Below are 20543 nucleotides of genomic sequence, written 5' to 3'. Positions count from 1 at the left end.
TGCCCTTCAGGATTAGGAAATATTGGGAATAGAACCCCTTCCCTCTCAGCTCTTGAGGAACTTCCTCCATGGCCCCTACATGTAGGAGGGATTCCACCTCCTAGATGAGAAAGTGCTCATGAGAAGGGTCCCTGAAGAGGGACAGGGAAAGGGGGTGGGAGGGAGGGGTGGAAGAAAACTACAGGGTATAACCAGCTGTTATGGTATTGAACACCCAACCATCTGAGGTAGTCTGGGTCCATGCAGTAAGAAAGGGGGACAAACAGTCCAGAAATAAAAGGGGGTGGGGATCCTGAGGTACTCTGGTACGCCATCCTTGGGCACACCCTCAAAATGCCTGTCAGCCCATCAGAGTGGATGCAGGACCCGACTAGGGGGTTGAGGATGACGGGGCAGACTGGTGACATTTGAAGCCTCTGTCTTTTCTCCTCTAGAGTCCCTGCCGAGGTGGACCCGAGAGCCTGGGTGGTGGCCAGAAGTGTCCTCTCAAGACTGGCAGTGTATACAGCCCCAGGGAGCATTGGGTGGTCCTGAAGTCCTTCAGGCCATGCAGCCTGGTGTCTGTCTGCTCCTAAAACAGAGCATTGCCCTCAAAGTGGAGGTCCTGGATGGATTGCTGCATCTTGTGAGAGAATCCAGAGGACTGCAACCATGAACTGTGCCGCATAGAGACCACTGACGCCATCAGCCACATCCAATGCCACCTGAAGGGAGGCCGTGGCCACTGCCTTGCCCTCTTCCATGATGGCCAAGAATTCCTGCCTTGACTCTTGGGGCAATGAGTCCTTGAATTTGGCCATCGAATCCCATATGTTGTTTTTGTATAGCCCCAGCAAAGCTTGCTGGTTGGCGATATGCAGCTGTAGGCTGGCAGTAGAATACACCTTCCTACAGAAAAGATCCACTTTCTTAGTGTCTTTATTTTTAGGGGTTGTGCTAGATTGCCTATCTGTCCCGTTCAATTGTGGCTGAGACCACCAGTGACCCTGGGGATGGGTGCAAATACATGTACTCAAAGCCCTGGGGAGGGACATGGTACTTTTTCCCTGCCCTTTTAGAAGTTGGGGGCACAGAAGATGGAGTTTGCCACAGTGCTCTGATGAGCTTCAGAACTCTGTCATGCACTGGAAGGGCCACCTTGGAGAGAGGCGCTGCAGCCAGAATGTTGAAGAGGCTATCGGTAGGCTCCTCAACTCCTTCACCTCCAACCCCAAGTTCGAGGCAACTCACTTGAGGAGTTCCTGGTGGGCCCGAAAATCATCTGGTGGCAACAGGATGGCAGGTCCTGCGACCGCCTCATCAGGGGAAGACGAGAAGGTGGCTGTCACTGCTGGTATGGCTGGCTTTCCCTCCACTACCAGTACTGATTGCACCGGAACCGCTGGGTTTCAGTATCGGGATCCGGTTCTGAGTTGAGCCAGTCGCATCAGAGCCAGGGTCCATCCTTCGGAAACTACTCAGGACGCCTGCTGGGAATATGGTCCCAGCATGGGAGGGAACCCCCAGGGGTTCCAACATTGCCACTGAACCAATGGCCCTGGCCCCAATGACGGACCTGCCTCTTCTTCGGCACAGGTGAAGGGAAGTGGTGCCGGGAAGAGCATGGTGCCAGTGGAGCACTCCGCACGGAGGCAAGCGTGCTCGGTGCCAAATCAGAACGGGACAGCTCTGAAGCTGGGCGGAGGGCGGCTTCCATCAATAGGGCTTTCAGCCAATTGTCTCTGTCCTTGAGAGGGCATAGCCTGATGCCCTTGCAGATCCTGCACTTCTCTTTGACGTGTCTCCCCGAGGCACTTAAGGCAGCTCATGTGTGGGTCACTCACGGGCATAGGTTTGTGACAGGCAGCACATGGCATGCCCCATCCCTGGGACAATGTCCCAGTTAAGACTCTAACTAAACAACTATTGTAACTATTTACAAGAGAAAAGTCTAAAACAGTCCAAGAAAACCACAAGGAAACTTGCAATCACAAGAAGCATTCCTGCAACTGTCACGGGCAATAAGAAGGGACTGAGAGGGTGTGTGGCTGGCAGTACCCCATATACTAGCGCAGGAGCACGGGGCTCCAGGGAGCACCAGAGCTGGCCCTACAGATACCATTAAGGGAAAAATCTCCAGCAGCTGTGCACTTGGGCGCGCACACACCTAACATGGAATCGACATGGGCAAGCGCTCGAAGAAGAAGAATTAATTCTCAGAGTGAAATGAAGAGGAAACAATTGTATTAAAATAAATAGGGGTGGCTTATGTTTTTAGATTTGTCTTTTGTTTCTCAGACATTGACAGAACAAGAATGCCACTTACCATGAGTGACTTATGCATTTTAAAGTAAATATTTTAAAAAACACTTAGCTACTACAGTGATAAACAGGCTCCAATCCTTCAAGCTGGCATCTCCACTAGGGGCTCTGCTGGTGTAACTATACGAACATAGTTGTATTGGCAAAGGTTGTGTAGTGTAGACTAGCCCACAGTATGCTTTATTTTCATGAACTTTGTCATACTTAACATATCAAGTGCTATTTTTTAAACAAACTCTCCCACTACATTTTTAAATTAAATGACAATAAAGAGTAAACATTCATTTAGTGAAGCAATAACTGCAACTAAAACATCTGAAAATTTAGGTGCCTTTAGCCCATATGTCACAAAATAGGGATTTGGGGTTTTAAATACAAAGAAGCTGAAAGTGGTATTAGCACATGCAGCCAAAATTATTAAATTTTAACCTCGTCTTTTTTAAATACCAAAAAAATCCACACTTTTAAAAAGATCTTATATCTGTTATAAGTGGAGTCACATCAAATTTTGTTATGATTTCTAAATCAGTGCTACTTTAATCAGTTTTCCTCAAATCTAGTTCATATTCTGGGTGATGAAATAAGAAAAGTTATCTTCTACTAGCAGCTATACAAAGCTGAAATTCCTAAACAAACGAACACAAGAGAACACTTGCCTCTGTAAACTGGATTCAGGTAAACAGCCTGCAAAACACTTCTTAAACCAAAGATTGTAAGGAAGTTTGCTCACTGCAGAGCATGCCTTCAGATGCACCAGAAGTCTGTTATCTTCAACATTCAAATACTGTTCAAGAACTTTTGGCTGTAGAAAGAACAGGGAAATCAAAGTTTTAAATACCTCACATCAAATGGAATTCAGAGTTGATTCTCACTTTAAGAGAAGTGTCTCAAAATTAAACATATGTAAAAAGCAAATGCTAAAATATTAACATTAGATAATGTACTGCAAGGTCACATTCACCTACAGCAAGGGTTATTGAACTCTACAATTTGGCTGATAGCATATTTGCTAAACAAACTTCTGTTCACCCCTCCTAAAAAAAAGTCACCTACCATTATGAGGGCTTCTAAATACTGTAGTGTTTGTTCCTTTGTGTAGTAAAGAGTCAGAATTTCAGGTGATTATACCTGCACTAAACTTTCACCCTTTGGGGACCAATGTTCAATTGCTGCTACCATCACAAGTAAAACTGAGTTTAGTTCATCTCAAACCTAGCTCCATTTGAGCAATTCACAAAACCAACACACAATGCAGCAAAACAGGAGAAATCACATCTCAGAGCAAACCACTATGCAATGTATTAAAAGCATTGTTTGCTGTGCAAAAAAACGCCTGTCAGAAGTGCTTTAGGAAAGGCCAGCAGAATAGCATATAATGGTGGGGTTTAAAAAAAAAAAAGAGTGAATTTAAAAAGTCATTATGCATTTATAATTCCAATATTTTTATATAAAATCACAGAAGTTTCACTATTTTCTGACACAGCTGGACAAATGACTAATTTTTTCAGTTGTTAAAGGACAAAGATTTTCCTTTGGCTATATTCCAAAATTCCTATTTTTGGTAGAATACATAAAACTATTGAGAAAAATCTGGGAGCGAAGGATCTATAGCCCCTTCTCTTGCTAATGGGAACACTTGTGAAAACACCCCTTCAGGCATACAAACACTAATAATTATGGCAATTGATGTAGTTGTGTTTATTAACTCCAGTAACAGATGGCGGGTTTACAAAACAACTATTTTATAACAGCACCATGTACAGTATCTACATTAAGGGTTTGAGCTTCTACTCATTGACTTCAATTTTGCAGAATCATGCCCACCGGTATGTATTTACATGAGTGGACACTGTTTATGAACAGGTTTCTTACTGTAATGTTATTTGACAAATTAGAAAGGTCTAGATAAAGCAATAGATTTCTTATAAATGCTAGTAAACCCAAAAAATTTTTCTTCAAGTTGCCTTTAACAAAGAAATTCTGCAGAAACTCAATATTACCTGCTTTAAATGTCCACTAACAAAAGAACTCAACCTACTAAACTGACATTTTATTGCAATTTGATTCAAAATGTATTGTTTTCCTAAAACAAAATAACCTGTTCTCAGTTCAAAACCAGCACCAGCAACTGTTGCCTGAATACCGGCTAATGAAGGCTATGTGACACACAGCAGAAGAGACAGAACATTTTAAACAGCTCTACAAGTGGTCTGATGTGAAGTACAGAATTGTCAATGTAATTAGGCTTGTGACAGATTTTGTTTAAAATCAAAATAGTTTTTAAAAAGTGACTGCAGTTGTAGGAGTTCCAGTTGAGCTTGGATACAGTGACTCTAGGCATCCCTGTATTTATACCCTACACACTACTCCAATAATATTTGTACAAAATATGCCTTCTGAGTTATCATATGAAAGCTAAAAATATGCTGATTACTAACAATATTATAAAATGCATGTGTTAACCTCATATGCAAAGTTATAAATTCCCTCTGTATAACATTACTAGAACATGTTTAAGACCTGGTCTACACTAGAAAACTAGGTCAGTTTAATTAGGTCCATCATAGGTGTGAAAAATCCACACCACTGAGCAACACGGTTCCATCAGCCTAGCTACCGTCTCTCCGGGAGAACCCCTCCCATTGGCAGTGTCTAAATTGAAGTGCTGCAGCTGTGCCACTGTAGCATTTTAAATGTAGACAATCCCTAAAACAAAGACAGTTTAGCCTTGGTAAAGGTGATAAATAGGTCTATCTTACATAGAGGAATGTGGGTTTACCTCAATTTACACATTAACCAAAAACAAAGCTATCAAGCTAAGCCAGTCGGGGTTATCTTGAACCTGAACTCAAGGGACAGAGAATTAACATGGCTCCTGCACCTCAGAGAGACATAGGAGACTGAATACCCAGGAAGTCTTTCTGATTTGTAAGACAAAGACATCTCTTTGGGTATAAAAGGAACAGAGAGATACTATAGGGCTCCTTCACCTTAAGGAGACAAAGAAACCAAGCAATTTGATCTCTGTGATAGGTCTCGGCCAAGCCAACCAGGAAAAAGCCGGCAAGGAAACTTGGTGTGAGAGAAACCATCTTGAACAAAGACTATATCTTGCTAGATTAAATTTTAGACTTTTTGATATGTGTTTTCATTTTTGTTTGCTTGTAACCATTTCTACCTTTATCTCTTTTACATGGTATCACTTAATCCATGTTTTTCTATTAATAAACTTGTTTTACTTTTACTATAAACCAACTCAGTGCTGTTTGAAAAGACGGATGTATTTACCCCAGTTAGATTAATAAACCTATGATGTACTGACTCTTTAACAGAGGGGCAAACTTAATATCTTCTGTGAATGCACACTGGTAAGGGCTGTGCGTTGCAGAGAAACATCTCTGAGGAGATCAGTGGTGATTATTACCTGCTAGGCAAGGTCTGGGCCAGGGGAGCCTTGAGGAGCTAGCTGGTGAGGGAGTCTAGCTGATGTAGCAGAGAGCTGAGACACAGTCTAGTTGCCTGCAAAACTCACTCTAGCTGAGGCACAGGGTAACCCAGTGGCTCACAGTGCTGGATATCCGCAGCAGCAGGTTAGAGATACAAAAGTTAAATCATATCTGTGCTCGAACCTGTACATTTTTGTTTAAGTCTAAAAATTTAATATGCAATTGAAACATGTTTTAGCAAACAAGACCAATTTCTTACACCCCAAAGTTTCTACCAGGGAATTTACAAAGCACAACTGGAGGCCTAGATTATTATTTTATAGTAGCTAGTGGCAGAATAGAACCAGGTCTACTGACTTCCAGTCCCGTGCTAGCTCCTAGACGTAGCTCCCAAGATGTTCAATGTGTACCAAGTCACATCTGCCCCCACTCCACCCAGTGTCTCTTTTCACAAACAATACTTACCAGCTGTGGTAACAAATCTTTGTATTTGTTGTTTAACTGATTCACAAAACTACTGACAAGCCAGTAGCAGTCGATATTATCCTCCACCACTTCCTCCATGGCTTTAGCTATGGCAAGAAACACTTCATCTTCTGGTTCCTAGAAAACAAAACAGAAAATTGGGATCCACATAATTGTTGGGCTGCCCATGTAAATTATTGCGATTCCCTGACCCGGTAATTTTGATAGATGAACTGGACAAATGTGCGAAAGGTGAAATGGTACTGACATAATTCAAGCATTTGGTAATAACTGCATAACTGTCTTTTCTGTAAAAACTGAAATAAACAAATAAACAAAAACAAACAAACAGGAGTTTATATTTTTAAATCAAAGTGACAGAAGTTTAGCATGGCTCAGTCATGTAATAGAAACAAAAAGTTCTCAGCATCAGGTGATGTGAGTCAATATTAATAGTGTGTGTTCTATCAAATAAATGGGGCCATCCACCTCCCTTTCACACCACAATGCTTGCTAGTTTATAGAATTGCTCTTTGTTTATAGATGTTGATGTGTACAGAATTATTTTGTTTTAGATAAAAGGCCACTTCTGTACACTTTTAATTACCTGGATACTAGTAAACTCTACCCCATGGGACAAGGCACCTTATTCCCAAAATACAACTCAATATGTACCTGAGATGCATGCTCTCTTCCTTTCACTAAATGTGAGATTTCCCTGTAACCAAGATTATATCATGCTCTCTGCTTTTAGACACATAAAGGGAACAGAAGTCATGGAAATTAACTATTAGATAGCAGGACTCCCATCATCAATGGTCAAGTAGTTCTGGAGCAGCACTAAATACTTTAATAAAACCCCAAAACAGCTCAGGCTAACAAAAATGCCAGGTTAGTAAATTGCAGTAACTTAGGAACACAATGTAAATTGCACTAAATCACTACTTTTAGTGGCCTGGCCCCAAGACATTCAGGAATCTCTGCTGCAGCAAGACTGTCATTTGCTTTAAGGCATTTTAGACAAAAAGAAATGAAGGTAGGAGCTAGAATAAAAAAGGCTACAAAGCCCAGAAAAAAATATATAGAAAAGCTTTTACAGCATAAAAGCTTATGCAAGATTTTTGGGAAAATGAACAAACGTACAGTTTGAGTAAAACCCAGTATTTGATATTAGTTCCTGTTTTACATTCACTTCATTTTGTCTCTGTGTATATCTTTTGTGCTATTAATAGTTTCAGTTTAATGTTTCTTTTGTTTGAAAGAGTTCTGTTGAAAGTCAAAATTAAAAATGACTGACCAGAGGAAAAGCCAAATTTCGAGGCAACCTTCCTGACTCCAGTTGATGCATGCGGAGGAAAACTTCAACCTGTGGGGTAGAATCCTTGATAAACCGAATTACTTGGAGGGCATGATACACATCCCTATATTGTTCCTTTCGGTACTTCATCACCAGAGCATGAGATTCATGGTGAGGAGGAATAATTCCTAAAAAAGGAGAGAAAAGGAAAGCAGTGAATCCCCTTTCTAGGGGGCTTTGCTTACTTCAATGTGTACTAATATTCAGCCTGCAGAAGATGTAGGTCCCAATCATGCAGCTCTTACTCACATAAGCTTGGTTAAAGTTACAGTATACACTCCTATAAAGTCAAGACGACACAGACCAAGCAAATAATAATATTTATTAAAACTGAAGGTCATGTGTTGACTGAATGCAGGAATGATTTATTCACGGACTTGGTTTTCTGATCCCCTTTTAGGCCTCAGCATCTGGCTGATCATTTTTTGTCCATGAGGTCACTGGAGGCTGGTACATTGAGAAGAGGTTTCATTGTTTGGAATGAGGGGAAATTAAAAGTTTAATGATGTAACAAAATAAATGCATTTTTAAAAAAATCTAAACTGCCATTGGCTTGGATTCATCTGTAGTATTTACTATATTGCGTTTCCTGTGTATTTGTGCTGAACCTTCCCTTTGTTTTGGAGATAAACATAGATGCAGAACAAATATTTTATTCCTTAGTAATAAAGGCATTCATGGTCTGACAGAAAAAACAAAATGGGCACTTCCTATACAAATGCCTTACCAACAGCATGACAAATCAGCAGTAGCCTAGATTGAAGAGCAGTGATACAAAAACAGAACAGTTCCCTTTCCAAAATTTTACAGTCCCTCTGAGAATATCAGGGATGTGTGTGTGCATATAAGTAACACAAAGGTACTGTGCAACTTTCTTATTTAATTTACATTACTCACAGTGGAACCTTCTTTGCAGACTTTACCAGAGAGATCAATCCTCCTCTGAATCAGTGGTGCGAAGTAATTTCAATAACACAGGATGAAACAATTTCAGGTAGAGGCCCCATAACCATGTCAACCAAAGAAGCATGTAACACACTAAATTTTCCTCACATAACACAGCTGATTATGTTAAACACCAATCTTTCTACCACCATTACAAGAAGCATAAGTTATCTTTCCACTGTCCCGATAAATGATTTATGATATCCATAACAGACTCATATGACATCTTTACTCTAGTGCTCTCTTAATTGAGCACTTTCCTTCATCCTAATGATTTCACCTCACTTAGGACTTTATTTTGCTACCACTGAAGTTAATAGCAAAACTGCCAGTGACTTCAAGAGTAAGATCCTGAAGAGGCCAAAGCAGAAATGCTCCCATGTATCACTAATGGTGTAAAACTAATCAGTAGTTTTGCAGGAACTAATCAGGAGGCGGCAGTCTTCAAAATTAGTCTTTAATCAGGTTAATCTGCTGCTTTTGCCTCTCTTTAAATGAAGGAGAATATTACTCCCAAGTGTTAATCCAGGAAATTGCAGAATTTGAGTACCAAACAAAACAGATATAGACACTTTTCTTCAAACTGCCAGAGCAAATCAGGTTGCATCCTAACAGCTGGGATTGAACAAGCCATCATAACTCAGCAAGTACATGCTGCTAAACTTACATGTTAAATCTAGATAACTGGCCCTAGGCAAACAGAGAAAAGGAAGTTTCAAAAAATGCGGTGAAGTCTATAAATCATTTCAGTGCAATAGACCCTCCACTTAGCTATAATGAGCCATACTTTGTTGAGGAAATTAAGCAGGATATGTATATGGCACACACTAACCCGGGAAGGCATCAGGGCCTGTCATCTTTCAAATCCAATTTCAGAAGTAGTTCACTGATGGGACTGCAACCCTCTTGCTAAACTAGTACATTTCTTTACAAGAGACATAACACTTCCCCACAGAAATGGATAAGGCTGTTGTTCCAAACATAAAGACAGAGATGTTTTGGATTGCAGTTCCTGATGAATGTTTACACTAAGAAAAATCCTTGAAGACATATTACAAGAAATTCTCCCTGCACTCAACTATCCCTTGTGCCTCAGCAGACCCAAGGTGTCTGCAGAATGCTTTACCCTATTCTGGGTTGTTTAACTGAAAAGAGTTCACATATTTAAAGTTTCCAGACTGAGTTCTAAAATGAGAATTTGTAAACATGTTTCTTATACTTGCTATATACTCAGAATCAGACTAAAATATAAGATGGTATATAAAAAGACATAGAAGGACTCGACCTATCCAACTTTTAATTGTATCATAGGGTTGTAAGATTCACAAATCATGGTATCTGAGGCAGTGAACAAATGCTACTGGCTCTAAACTGAATTACAACTTTGCACAGAAATTCCTTTGTGCAGTTAACAGTGCAGTTTTGGATGAAAGATCTTCTGCTGTTACTTCTGAGGAAGAAATATAGATGGTGCTAAGAACATTTTAAAGGATTCTAAATCTCCACAACTTTCAGTTACCTGTCTCAAGAACTGTGTTTATCCCTAAGCTTAACTCTGCTATTGCTCAGGGTTTCATTATGTATGATCATTTAATAAAAAGAACAGTATCACAAGGTTCAGAATCAACTTTTAGGTTTTGCACCAAAAAAGGGTTTACAAATCCTAACATGGACATTCATGAACTTTTAAAATAATTCACTTTTGAAATTATTTTTAAATAAAGAAAACAAAAAAATGTTTAACGAGAAAAGTTTTAGACAGGATTTAAACGTTCCTCTCTCTGGTGTTTGCAACCCAGACACTAAAGCATTGTATTGGTGCATGAGAGCCATGAAGTGAGACTGAGCAGACAGAAGACTGACATTTACTACTCTATTTTTATGGTCATGATAACAATGAATAAAGTAGACAGGCAGACACAAATAGTTAAAAAAAATAGATTCCAAAAGTTATTTCAGTTTCAATGAACTAAAGCATTATTAGGGATTTAAGTACGGATTTTTTTTTAAAATGTTCAAACTGACATTCCTTTAAGGTTAGCTAATGTTTGAAAAGCATCCTAAAAGGTGAAGTTTGGCATGTTCATAGTTCTAAGAATTATTATTATTGCTGGGCTCTGCACACCCCCAGCTTCATTAGTTCACATCTAATAAATCCAATAAACCGAAAAAGCGGTTCCAAACCACAATTAATACTGTTGGAATTAGTAATTTGACTCACTTGCTACACAGAATCTAGGACTTGGCCTATTTATAGTCCCTGTTTCCTTCTCCTCTCCAATGGCAAATATCATTTAACATTAGAAGCAAAATTAGAGCAAAACCTTGTTGGAAAGCTTACTACAATAGGGAGTCTAACCATAGACCTATTTTATTAAATAATCAGTTCCATACAAATCCCTAACTTTTTAAAATCTAGTTTTGATCAGAGATTCAGTTTCACTCAGATGTCTAATTTTTTTTGACAATACTGAAAACTCTATTAGATGTCAGCTATTTATATTAAACATCCAACTTTACCCTCACTAATTATTTATATAATGTACATGACATTATAAGCACATTTATAGAAGTTCAATTCAATTACCTAATTTTGTAAAATTGCATGTACAAGAGTTCCCAAAATGTATGCATAAAACAGAGATTCAAATCATTGTTAACTTGCATGTGCAAATTAAATGTTCTCTGTGTGAAACTTCTGAGTATGCAGAAGCGGACCCATGGCTATCATTAGCAGCTGGTCACAAAAAGGAGTATTCCATGTCTTTACTACCCCCAAACAAATGACAAATACCCAGCTTATTCTTATTTCTACAGTTAAAACCACAGTCTCACATGTCATACCTAAAAGCACCTTCCACACCAGGATACGATACATGGATGGGAGAGGAAATCTTTGACTAAATGTGCAAAGCTTCTCAACATCTGCAAAGAAAGCAAATATTTCTCAAAACATTTTAAACTTGAAATATTTCAATAGTGGCATTGATTCACCGAAACAGGGCAACTCTTCAGTTGCAGATCTACATCTCCAAATTGCACTTTAAAAGGACTATGTATCAATAAAAGCTGATCAGTTTTGGTTCAAAATGGATAGAAGTGGCATACAAACTGCTCCAATGATTCTACTGAAAATTTAAATCTTAGCTTGATTTAAAATGAAGCCATAGGTACACCAGATCTAATCGGGGGGGGGGGAGGGAGAGACACACAACTTAGCACACCTCAGAGACCAGTAGAAATAATAATCATATCACAATCCATTGTGACTTTGAGGAGGAGGAATTAGCAGCAGAAGCTGAGCAACTCTTGAACAAAAATTACTTTCATACAAACATTTTCAGTTTCTTGGCATAAAGAAGAAGAAGATGAAAAATAGCAAGAGGTTCTAAATAAAATATCCACTGCTTCTCAAATGCCCCTCCAGAAAGCTATCAGTACCACTGAAGTCTAGAATGTCCCCTAGTGATTTTAGATGCTACTCTCTATGCAACATTACTATTAATATCACAGTAAAAAACATAAAAAGTTTAAAGACAAAGGACCTGATTATCAGAGGTAGTAAGCACCAGCAGCTACCGCTGACTTCAGTTACAGTTGTGGGTTTTCAGCACAACCAAAAATCATGCCCAGATAGTACAGGAAATAGTGGAATCAACTAACCCAATCGATCATCTTTCAGTAGGATTTCCAATGATTTCTTTTCTTCAACACCACGAAATCCCACTTTTTCATAGTAGACAGAGCGGAAGTTTCTCTGAGAATCCTCAGCCATCTTTCATTCTGCAGGAGGAGATGGGGGAGGAGGGGTTCAAAAAAGTACATCCACAGTGTATTCTTACTTTAGAGAAAACTGCCTTTGTATATTGATGATAATTAAATTCCTTCATCTTTATGGCATGAGTAACATCTAGTGAATTTGAAAGACTTTCAAGGCACATGCATCTTTAGGCAGATGCTACTGAAATACAGACTTTGGACTCAGCAGGGTAGATCTAAGATTTTAGGGAAAATAAACTGGGTAATAAGTTATATTGCTTTAGAAAAATAAAGACACTTTGTTTTGCAAAATCAATTAAAACAATATATGATTATTTTGTGAGAAATCTGACTGCTGACAACCTTGAACAAGTAGAACTACTATCCAAGTAAAACTGTCAATACCTACTACACAAGGATAACTGAGGAAGCCAGAGATAGGCCAAGCTTACATCAGCCAAAAGAGCATTAAGCTCAAAGAGTACAGGTGGATGAATGCAGACTGTCAAAGACTATGCAGATTTCAATAAGACACTCACGTTGTCGTCATGCACTGCATCAACCACAACCGTAAGCTTGTCATTCCAGATCAAAGAAATATAAATAAATTATCCCTATATTAAAATATATGTTGTATATTATACAATGTGTACATTATATTTTGTGATAGAAAATCTCCATTGTGATTTAACTCAATTTTTTACAGAGAGGATCTCTTGTAATTTGAGGATTTGCAAAAGCTAAGACGCTGGAACTCAAGAGTAAAGAAAAACAATCCTGACCTTGATGTCCACAAATATATGACAAATTTGACAAGAATTTTTTATTTATTTATTTTTTTACAGTGAATAGCACAAGCATAGAGCCTTTTCAGCTATGGTTCTCTAGTGGCTTGTAGAAGGACCAGGAACAAAACGTATTTATGGATATACACAAACGCCCTGATCTTGCAAAGACTTTTGAACACACTTAACTTTAAGCATACAATGAGACTATTTATGTTTCAAGTTAAGCCGGTGTGTAGGTCTTTGTTGGATCAGGGCCAAAATTAGCACCCAAAACCAAGAAGTAGTAAAAGATTTGTGTTTATTGTGTTTGATCGGATCAAGCTTAGATTTCAAACCTAGACAGACACTATTCACATTACTGGTGACATATCCCTCTTTAAGGATGATCCCAAAATGGCTCACTTACGTAAACACTTGAGACTTTTCACAAGCCAAGCACTGCAAGATTGGGCCTTTAAGAGTATTTATTGTTAATTTGTATTGCAGCAGTACACAGAAGCCCCATTATGCTAGAGATACTGGGTAAACAGCAAAAAACAAACAAAAACAAAAAAAACCCAAACCATTCCTGCCCCAAAGAGTTTTGAATTTTTACTCGTGTTTGACATATAGTATTTAGACAGCAAATTAGTCTCACTTCTCTTACAGTTGGTGGAGTGACATTTTAACTGATATTAAAGCAAAGGCACAACTAAACCTACAGTGACAGAATGCTAAAAATAAGAGAAACCTAAAAAACTATGGTACAACTGTACAGAGAAATGCTATTTAAACCGTCACCATAGCAAAACATTTAATTTTGATTTACTTGAGAATCAGATAATATCCCCCCAAAACTGGAAAAACTACATTTTTGTCAGGCAACCAAACAACTTTAAAATCTTGACTTCATATGGTCAAATTGAATAGGAAAAACTGTCTTCAGCGTGTTAGTTAAGAGACCTCTGCAGGAAAAAAACAACTCCTCCTCCTCAATTGGTCTTTATATAAATATTTTCATTCTCAGAAAACACTTATTACCATGTTATTAAATCTAAAAGGCAGCAATTTAGGAATAAGTAGTAAAATACTATTAAACAGTCAGGCATAATGTAGACAGAGTGGTGCCCCTTTATAATAAAACGAAGCTTGAAAGGATTAGATTTTTATTGGTAAGCGTCAATTTTCCAGGACATGCACATATGGATGAAAAAATATTTCTGTCAACAATAGTCAAAGTAAGAAAAATGCTGCTTAAGAACTTACTAGGTCTTACTTACTTAAGGATATTTACTTTGTATATTTTGACATGTGATGTTGACAATTGGTTTTTAAGCATTATAAAGATTTAACTTTTTGAACGTCAATGTCTCATTAATTGTCTGACCCTCCCATAATCTCCTACAACTGTGAAAATTTAAATTGATAAAAATAAAAACATTGATAATATTCATCAAAATTATAAAAAAAAATTAAATTCTGCCAAGTCTATTTATTGCTATAATAGAACCTTATTAATCAGCACTTATACTAGGGTCCTATTCTGCAAACAATCCCAATGATTTCAGTGGGAGTATTCACTTACATAAAGTATGCCTAAGTATCTGCAAGGTCTTGACCTAGGAGGTTTATTTGCAGATCAAGTGAATTTTGCCAATCAATAAACAACAGAAAAGCAAAGACGCAGCATTACAAAATATACTTTGTTAATCTGATAAGCATAGTCTAGTTGATTATAATACCTCATACCAAGCTAGTAAAATGTCCTTTAGCATATTTTTGAAAATTAATATTCTCTTAGTAAAATGACGGAGTGGAAGATGGCAGCCTTCATGGGCCCACTCTGTTAAGTGAGAATTCACAACGAATGCCATCAACTCAGCAACCGAACGCCGCTCAGCAATTTCCAGGTCATTAGAGCAGCAACTCAACAAATCCTAAAGCTCCTCCTCAGGGCCATACAACGTGCCAAATAGGCGCTGGGATAAGAATCCTGCAACTTAATGTTGAAGGCCTCTGTCAGGGTTCCTTCCCCTCTCTGAACTCTAGGGTACAGATGTGAGGACCTGCATGAAAGACCCCCTAAGCTTATTTCTACCAGCTTAGGTTAAAACTTCCCCAAGGCACAAAGTCTTTGCCCTGGGATTAGGTAAACGCTGCCACCACCAAGTGATTTAACAAACAATCAGGGAAAGGACCACTTGGAGTTCCTATTTCCCCAAAATATCCCCCCGAACACTTACACCTCTTTTCCTGGGGAGGCTTGAGAACAAACAAGATGAGCACAGACCAGCCTTGGAGTTTTAAGACCCAAAAAACCCAATCAAGATTCTTAAAAAAACAGAACTTTATTAGAAGAACAGAAAAAGATAAGAGAACAACTCTGTAAGATCAGAATGGAAGATAATCTTACAGGCAGTCAGATTCAAAACATAGAGAATTCCTCTTGGCAAAACCTTAAGTTACAAAAAGACACAAAAACAGGAATACACATTTCCTCCAGCACAATGAATTTCACAAGTCAAAACAAAGAAAACCTAACGCAGTATGTAGCTAGATTACTTACTAACGTCACAGGAGTTGGAGGGCTTGCATCCTTGATCTGTTCCCGGCAAAGGTATCACACACACAGACAAAAGCCTTTCCCCCACTCCAGATTTGAAAGTATCTTGTCCCCTCATTGGTCATTTTGGGTCAGGTGCCAGCCAGGTTACCTGAGCTTCTTAACCCTTTACAGGTAAAAGGACTTTGCCTCTGGCCAGGAGGGATTTTATAGCACTGTATACAGAAAGGTGGTTACCCTTCCCTTTATATTTATGACAGACTCTCATTGGCAAAATTCAAGTACCTTGGAAACTTGCTGAAGACTTACAACATCGATGTCCTCATGTTGCAAGAGACCCATCCATGTTGGCAATGACCAACAGGCTAGGCACTACCATATCTATGGATACAACCTAATGACTAGCCATTATCATCCTAAATATGGCTTGTCAATATACATCAAGGACACCATCACAGATTTTAATGTTATTCCATCAACCAAACAGGAAATCACATTTACCACAACTATCAAAGTAGGGGAGCTCCACATGATCAAGGTCTATAAAGCCCCTAGCTCAAGATGGCCAAAATCGTCACTACCCCGCACTCCTATTCCATGCATCTATGCAGGTGATTTTAATAGTCACCACACTATGTGGGACTATAAAACAATAGAAATTGATGGCGAAGATCTCATGGACTGGATATCTGCACAAGACTTACAACTAATCTCATCGTAACATGTGAAGTACTATCGGCATTTCCAAACAGCCAACACAGGCCTATAATGATATACATAGGCATAGAAATTCCTGTGTTCTTTTTGAAATAGGTACAGTACCATGATGGAATTTTGCTAAAGCTGACTGAGATGCCGACAAACAGACTGTTGAGAAAACCACTGCAAGGATTCCAGCGAGACTGAAATGCTACCAACGGTTCACAGAGCTCCTGAAAGGAGCTGGAAAGAACATTCCCTCAGGCTTCCGAAAAAAGCACACTCCCTGCTGAAGGAGAGACGCACAGGAGTTGCTCTGGCAATACAATCAGACCAGGAGCTCTCATACCACAAAAGCCCTGCTATACTCCTTTGACACAGCAAGATGCCAGTGCTCTCCTGATTGCGTGCGAAACCTTGATTTTACACGTTCAAGTTGTCGAGCCTGGACACAACTGTGACGTCTTGGGGCTGCTAATCCCACAGAGTACTGGCCACCAAAAATCTGGCCAAACTCGATAGCCTCCAAACTGGTGGAGAACACAGAAGGACCACTTGATAAACACACAAGAAGAGAAGTGTATCAACAACTCTACCAAACCCATCAATCCCACAAGGAGAACCTTTCACTATCAGTATTGAGGAAATAAAAGGACTTGCAACGATGAAAAAAGGGAAGGCTGCAGGCCCTGACGGTATTCTGCCAGAATTCCTCCACCATCTCGGCCCCAAAAGACTACAATGGCTAGCAACATTGTACTTAATTACCTTAAGGACAGTACAGAACCCTGAAATATGGTGTGAGTCAATGGTAACTGCCATTCCAAAGCCTCGAAAGCCCCCTGATGAAGTGGGAAGCGATAGGCCAATTTCTCTACTATAAACGACCTATGAACTTCTTGAGCATATCATCCTCAAAAGAATATATCCTTTTTCTGAGCCGATTATCCCTGTCGAACAGGCAGGTGTCCGACCAAAACATAGTTGCTGTGACCAAGTTCTGGCACTCACAACTCACACTAAGGCTATCAAAAAAACCCCTAAAGACTGGTGCAGTATTTGTTGCCTGCTGTGGACCATGCTGAGTAACAGATGCCTATAGGTGTCCTGGGTAATAAGAACAGCTCACCCTGTATCATAAACAATGGGCTACCACAAGGCTCTGTACTTGCGCCAACCCTTCTTAATATTTACGTAAGTGACATGTCTCCAGCTAAATCACGAAAATGTGGATATGCAGATGATCTTGTCATGACAATCCAAGCAAAACTCCAAGACATTGAAAAAGCATTAACCGAGGACCTCCAAAATATGGAATATTATTTCCGGAAATGGAGGCTCAAACGAAACCCTAAAAAAAAAATAGTAAGCACATTTCATCTTGATAGTAAGCGTGCCAAAAACACACAAAGTAGCTTTCTATGATAAAAATGTGCAACACGATTACTCTCCAACGTATCTCAGAGTGAAACTCAACCCCACCCTCACCTTCCATGACCATCTTGAGAAGGTAGCTGCAAAGATAAAAACAAGAGCCAACATAATCCCCAGAAACTAGCAGGTACAACCTGAGGTGCATCAGCATTGCTAACATCTGCAATTGCACTTTTATATTCAGTAGCTGAATATTGTGCACCAGTATGAAGCAGATGCAGCCACACATAACTTGTGGATAGCCAGCAGAATACAGTGATGCGGTGCATCACGGGAACCCTTAAGTTGACTCCAACACCCTGGCTACCTGTCCTGTCTAACATCGCTCCCCCGCTGATACAACATTCGATGAAGCTCAGCGAATCCAGGAAAACAGATGTCTTCCTATTCACCAAGATCTTGACAACCCCCACATGCAACGCCTTAAATCCTGCAAGCCTTTCTGGGAACATTCGTTTCGCCTGATACAACCAGGCTATGATCAGGATGCTTGGAAAGTAGATTGGGCTAAACAAGACTTAAAAAATAAGCACCTTGTGCCAGATCCCACACAGAAGGTTCCTGGGTTTGACCTTCCACAGTCATCTTGGTCAACTCTGAACTGAATTTGAATCAACCATGGTCGATGCAGATATCTAATGCACAAACGGAAAATCAAGGACTCCTCGGTGTGCAAGTGCGGTTCCCATCGAATATATCACTACCTACTGCCCAGCTTATAAATATGAAGGAGGCATTAGTGCAATAAATTCTGCTACTCCTAATGTAGGCATTTGGCTTGATCACCTTCACGTGAAATTGTAGTTGCTGCTCTACACCAGCCATACAAAAGAAGTAGTAGAATGACACCTTACTTCACCACCTTGCCATAAAATCTTTGCAAAGAGGGAACAACCATCTTCTGCCATGCACCTTATGGAGCTATGTGGATTAGCAAGGTTCTACAGCATACACTCATTCTGGAGAAGCAGCAAGTGACACTTCTACTGTGTTGGTCCATACACACAGCTCATATTTTGTAAGTTTTCTGCAAATTTCCCCATTTACAAAGGAAAAGCTTCTAGCATATATTTATTTGGGAAAGTGGGGAAGGGGTCACCTACCCCAGGGACGAAATTAAAACTACTAACACAAGCTCCCCTCTTTGGCACCCCAATTCATACCACTCTCCTCTCCCTACCCGCCTCCTCCATCGAGGCCAGGGGTGTTTGACACTTACCAGAGATACCAGCTGCACGGAAGGAAATAATGGGGGTGCTATATTGGGCGGAAGGGAACAGCACCCTGCTACAGGAGCTAGATGTTGACAGCGAGGAAGCCAATGGGTGGGTGAGTGGCTGACGGGGAGGGGGATAGGGGAGTGAGTGTCGTGCTACAGAGGGAGGAAATGGCTGAGGGAGTCAGGTAGCATAATAGCAGAATGCTGTAGGGGGCAGGTGAGCAGATGGTGGAGTACCAGAGAGGATAGTAGAGTGCTATCGGGGCTGGGAGGTGGCTATAGGCCAGTGGGGTGCTATAAGGGCAATGGCTAGAGGTCAGTGGGGTGCTATAAGGGCTGGGGGGTGGCTATAGGCCAGAGGAGTGCTAAAAGGGCGATGGCTAGAGGTCAGTGGGGTGCTATAGGGGCTGGGGGGTGCCTATAGGCCAGTGGGGTGCTATAAGGGCGATGGCTAGAGGTCAGTGGGGTGCTATAGGGGCTGGGGGGTGCCTATAGGCCAGTGGGGTGCTATAAGGGCGATGGCTAGAGGCCAGTGGGGTGCTATAAGGGCTGGGGGGTGGCTGGAGGTCAGTGGGGTGCTATAAGGGCTAGGGGGTGGCTATGGGCCAGTGGGGAGCTATAAAGGTGATGGCTGGAGGTCAGTGGGGTGCTATAAGGGCTGGGGGGTGGCTATGGGCCAGTGGGGTGCTATAAGGGTGATGGCTGGAGGTCAGTGGGGTGCTATAGGGGCTGGGGGGTGGCTCCGGAGGGTCGGGGCGCTACAGCGGGTGGGGTCACTGGAGCTGTAGGGACCGGGGGAGGAGCCCGTAGGGCGCTGGGGGGCCACGACCCGGGACTGGAGACTCCCCAAGCCGCGGCCCCGGCTCTCTGCAAACCGTGCGCTGAGCGGCGGCGGCGGCGGCGGCCCCCCCCGGGCCCGCAGCGCTGAGCCCCGGCCCGGGCCCGGCCACAAACACACGACGGAGGCGGCGCCCAGCCCGGCGCAGGCGCCGCCGACCTGCCCGGTGGAGAGGAGGCGGGCGGGCGCTGGGCTGGAGGCCGGGCCGCGGGAGAGACACTCGCTCAAATCCACCCCCAGGCTGAGCGCGGGAGAAACACCCCAGCCGTGCCCCTGCCGGGGAGCGCGCCCCCTTCCCTGGGCGAGGGAAGACAGACACACGCACCCCCGCCAGGTCCCGGGGGAGACTGTGACCCGGAGAGCAAGTCCCAGCTCCGTCCCACGTGGGAAGAAGGAGACGGAAACACTAGGAGTCCCATGCTGCCCTGCCTGCTGCCCCCCGCGGGAGAAGGGAGAAAAATCCAAACCTTACTCCTCAGGGTGGGATTTCATAACAGCCAAGGTTTCCGTATTGCAACTGCCAAGCGCTCCAACAACCGCGAGATCTTTAAAATAAGAACCGGTGGGGTTTTCTAATTTGCCTTGGAGGCTTTGAACTTGTGGGGTTTACGGTCTGAAGCTTTTCTATGCAATCAGAAGGGCTAGAAACCTTTTTTGAAATGACAGGTTTCAGAGGAGCAGCCGTGTTAGTCTGTATTCGCAAAAAGAAAAGGAGGACTTGTGGCACCTTAGAGACTAACCAATTTATTT

At 41.3% G+C, this 20543-nt stretch overlaps 2 protein-coding genes across 6 annotated transcripts in view; one reads left to right on the top strand and one right to left on the bottom strand.

Annotated features, from left to right (window-relative positions):
- PHACTR1 (phosphatase and actin regulator 1) overlaps positions 1-817 on the top strand; it is a 459703-nt gene extending 458886 nt beyond the window's left edge. The window contains exon 17 of the mRNA XM_073332014.1: positions 435-817. The gene's annotated coding sequence lies outside the window, so the exon portion shown is untranslated. The remainder of the gene's footprint in view (positions 1-434) is intronic.
- TBC1D7 (TBC1 domain family member 7) overlaps positions 1-20330 on the bottom strand; it is a 28099-nt gene extending 7769 nt beyond the window's left edge. The window contains exons 1-6 of one of the 5 annotated variants that reach the window (XM_073332028.2): positions 20266-20330; positions 12178-12297; positions 11359-11439; positions 7510-7697; positions 6213-6350; positions 2958-3103 (exon numbers count right to left, since the gene is read on the bottom strand). In XM_073332028.2, coding sequence (XP_073188129.1) covers positions 2958-3103; positions 6213-6350; positions 7510-7697; positions 11359-11439; positions 12178-12289 — 665 coding nt within the window. In that variant the 5' untranslated portion in view covers positions 12290-12297; positions 20266-20330. Of the gene's footprint in view, positions 1-2957; positions 3104-6212; positions 6351-7509; positions 7698-11358; positions 11440-12177; positions 12298-18269; positions 18372-18955; positions 20089-20118; positions 20173-20265 lie in introns of those variants that run through there. The other 4 variants (XM_073332027.2, XM_073332025.2, XM_078851608.1 and 1 more) reach the window with 4 other exon arrangements.
- Between the last annotated feature and the right edge of the window lie 213 nt (positions 20331-20543).

This window comes from Lepidochelys kempii, chromosome 2, assembly GCF_965140285.1.
Source record: "Lepidochelys kempii isolate rLepKem1 chromosome 2, rLepKem1.hap1, whole genome shotgun sequence".
Lineage (NCBI taxonomy): Eukaryota > Metazoa > Chordata > Testudines > Cheloniidae > Lepidochelys > Lepidochelys kempii.
This window is presented reverse-complemented; position numbering and strand designations above follow the sequence as displayed.